The sequence below is a fragment of the Atta cephalotes genome, assembly GCF_000143395.1.
Source record: "Atta cephalotes unplaced genomic scaffold scaffold00016, whole genome shotgun sequence".
Lineage (NCBI taxonomy): Eukaryota > Metazoa > Arthropoda > Insecta > Hymenoptera > Formicidae > Atta > Atta cephalotes.
This window is the reverse complement of record NW_012130080.1, coordinates 4,696,707-4,699,544: the sequence shown is the minus strand read 5'-3', so window position 1 is coordinate 4,699,544 and position 2,838 is coordinate 4,696,707. Positions and strand designations below refer to the sequence as shown.

Genomic DNA, 2,838 nt, shown 5'->3' with positions numbered 1-2,838 from the left:
ATATATATATATATACACACACATATATATGTATATAAATATACCGTGTAAGAAAAATAGGATTTTTGTTTTTTAGAGAATCCGTGAACACATTTTTAAAGAAGTCAACAGAAATGCCACTTCAAACACAAATAACCATTTCACATAATGAATGATTTAAAGCGAAGTGTGTTCTTCGCTCGCTAAACTATCCGTATCTTCAGTGTCGGAATTGGTTGCAGCTTGTACTCGAGCATATTCGTCGGTGTCGATGCTTTTACAAAAATGAATCGCATACTTCAGTTTTTGTCGTAGAACTGCTTTACATGAATAACGCGGCATTTTCAGAAGGAAAAAGCAAGTGTAGCTTTCAGGAAGAAACTGGTCCGGTGGATTGTATTTATCCATTACCTGACAAGAAAACGGTACGGTATACAATAACTACCTTTTAATGTTTCTTACTGAAGAAATGATATATAAATGGCTTCTTACTTGTAAAACAAAGTCTCTGCCTCTAAAATCTGCGATTGTGCGCGGCAGACGTGTTCTGCCCCAAACAAAACGAAGAAAAAGCGATCGTTCTGGGTTGGAAAATTCATCCATGACTTCCCAGAACCACTGAACAAGTGGTGCCATTGCTTCAATACCTACAAAAGACAATTTTTCTTATTTTAAAATTATTAATATATAAGTACATCGATGCAATACATTTACAATATCGAACATATACCTTTATATGTTGCAACAGATTTTAATAAATTAAGCGGTATGTCTGGACTACCGCAAACCATCGTTTCAAGTTCAGCACCGCTAAATAGTGCCAATAGAGGCACAGGAACGACTTTCGATAAGCCTTCTCGTACGGCTGCTACTTGAGCATCAAATTCGTGAAGTCTATAATCTAACGCCAATCTTACATATTCGTGCCTATTTTCTGGTGTTATTTTAAGATATCTGAAAATTTAAAAAAAGTTTTTATCGTATAAATATAAAATATTTTATATTTAAGAATACATTCACATACATCAAATAAATATATATAAATAAATAAATAATTAATAAAACATTATAAAATCTGAAAATTACTGAATGCAATACCTGTTAGACAATGCCACATCATGTCCTGCGGCGGAAGGCGTGGAAAATGGCATTTCTAAAGTCTGAAAGACTTTTTCGTCGGGATCCATGTCTCTGATGCAAAGCAAGCCAGGGACGTAATCTCTGTCGACTTCCGTCAAATCCGCAGGTGTCAGAGATATACCTGCAAGTTGCTTCCAAACTGGTTCGGCTAGATTTAAACTCAATGGACTACCAGTTCGTATAGCAATGCCCATTAGAATGCCTAAGAATTGAAACATATTCGTATGCAATTGGGAATCGGCCATGGGATTTAACAAGAAGCAGTCTCGGTTTGTGCCATTATCTTCGCGACCATTTGGTGTAGGTATAAATAATGGCAAAGAACCATTTTGCAATTCATCACACATCTCTGCTATACTTTCGCTATATCCACCGCCACAATCGTCAACGCTTTCCCCTAAAATAATATATGTAAATATATTAACAATTTTGTGAAATCTAATAATAAGAAATCGCGAATTATACGTGAATGAGAATACGTACCCACGAATTTCACTTTCCATACTCTATGAGGTAGAAACAATACGTCCTGTGTCAAGAGAGACATCTTCGACACCATTTGACCAAAGACTGACTTGATTCCGTCTGGTCCAGCTAATCCACCTTTAGCTCTAGCTCTTTTCACTTGTATTCTATTCAATTCAATCACAGGTCCATGTTGACGATCTCTAACCATTGTTGCTTGAATAACTTTGCGGAATGTCGCTTCTTTTATACTATACACTAGCATAGGAGCTAATTTGCTCAGCCCGATGTGACTGGTGATCGGAAACATAGCCAAGGCAGGGCATAAAAGTTCTGCGAAATGATGTAGCAACACCAGCCTATTACGCAATACAGAGTATGACAGATCTTTAACCAGATCATATTCCATGGGTGTGGATGCTGGCATTCTGCTTTGCGTTGCCTTTGCAGTACTCCAAGCTAGTGTATGCGCACTGCCGCAAGCGACTCTCGTGATTTTTTTGCCCTGTAATGCGTGTACCAATCTTGGCCTGTGAAGCGCACTCGTAGTACCGTCGCCGAGTTGACCCTCATCATTGTCGCCCCAAGTGAAAACCTCTCCTTTGTCGGAACACGCGACGCAGTGTAAAGAGCCCGTTGCTATCGAAATGATCTTTTTCCCTTGCAATGCAGCTACCTTACGTGGTCTACGTACATGATCGTCCGTGCCATGACCTAAACGATGATAGTCGCCTTTACCCCTGCACAATAAATAAAAAACATAAAAAAAATAGTTAAAAAATAAGCCATTAAGAATGAATGGTATAATAAAAATAAATATATAAAAATAATACTATTACCAGGTATAGACCGCTCCGGATCTTGTTAAAGCGACTGAAAATTGACTACCGCATTCGACTTTAACTACGCCGAGTCCGGCCAGAGAATCTATCTTCAATGGAACCTTACATCCGTCGCTTCCGCCTCTACCTAACTTTCCGTAATCCCCATCGCCCCAGCTCCATACATTATCATCGTCAGTTACGCAGAGCGTTTGCGCGTCGCCGCTTCCGCATGCCACATCGATCACTTTGTAATCTTGCAAAGCCTCCACTACTTTCGGTCGTAATTGATCGTCACTGTCACCATGTCCGAGACGTCCGTACCGTCCTGCAATCAATTATCCTTTTACTACAATGCAAAAACCTATATTAGGTATAGTAAAAAGAAATATACTATTATATATATAGTAAGTAATAAGTAAGTAGTATTTTA

At 38.6% G+C, this 2,838-nt stretch overlaps 1 protein-coding gene across 1 annotated transcript in view; it reads right to left on the bottom strand.

Moving 5' to 3' along the window:
• Window positions 1-156: 156 nt before the first annotated feature.
• Window positions 157-2,838, bottom strand: part of LOC105618337 (E3 ubiquitin-protein ligase HERC2) — a 16,519-nt gene continuing 13,837 nt past the window's right edge. Inside the window, exons 7-12 of the mRNA XM_012199879.1 lie at window positions 2,424-2,733; window positions 1,603-2,324; window positions 1,078-1,516; window positions 710-933; window positions 472-626; window positions 157-390 (exon numbers count right to left, since the gene is read on the bottom strand). Of these exons, the coding sequence (XP_012055269.1) occupies window positions 157-390; window positions 472-626; window positions 710-933; window positions 1,078-1,516; window positions 1,603-2,324; window positions 2,424-2,733 (2,084 nt within the window). The remainder of the gene's footprint in view (window positions 391-471; window positions 627-709; window positions 934-1,077; window positions 1,517-1,602; window positions 2,325-2,423; window positions 2,734-2,838) is intronic.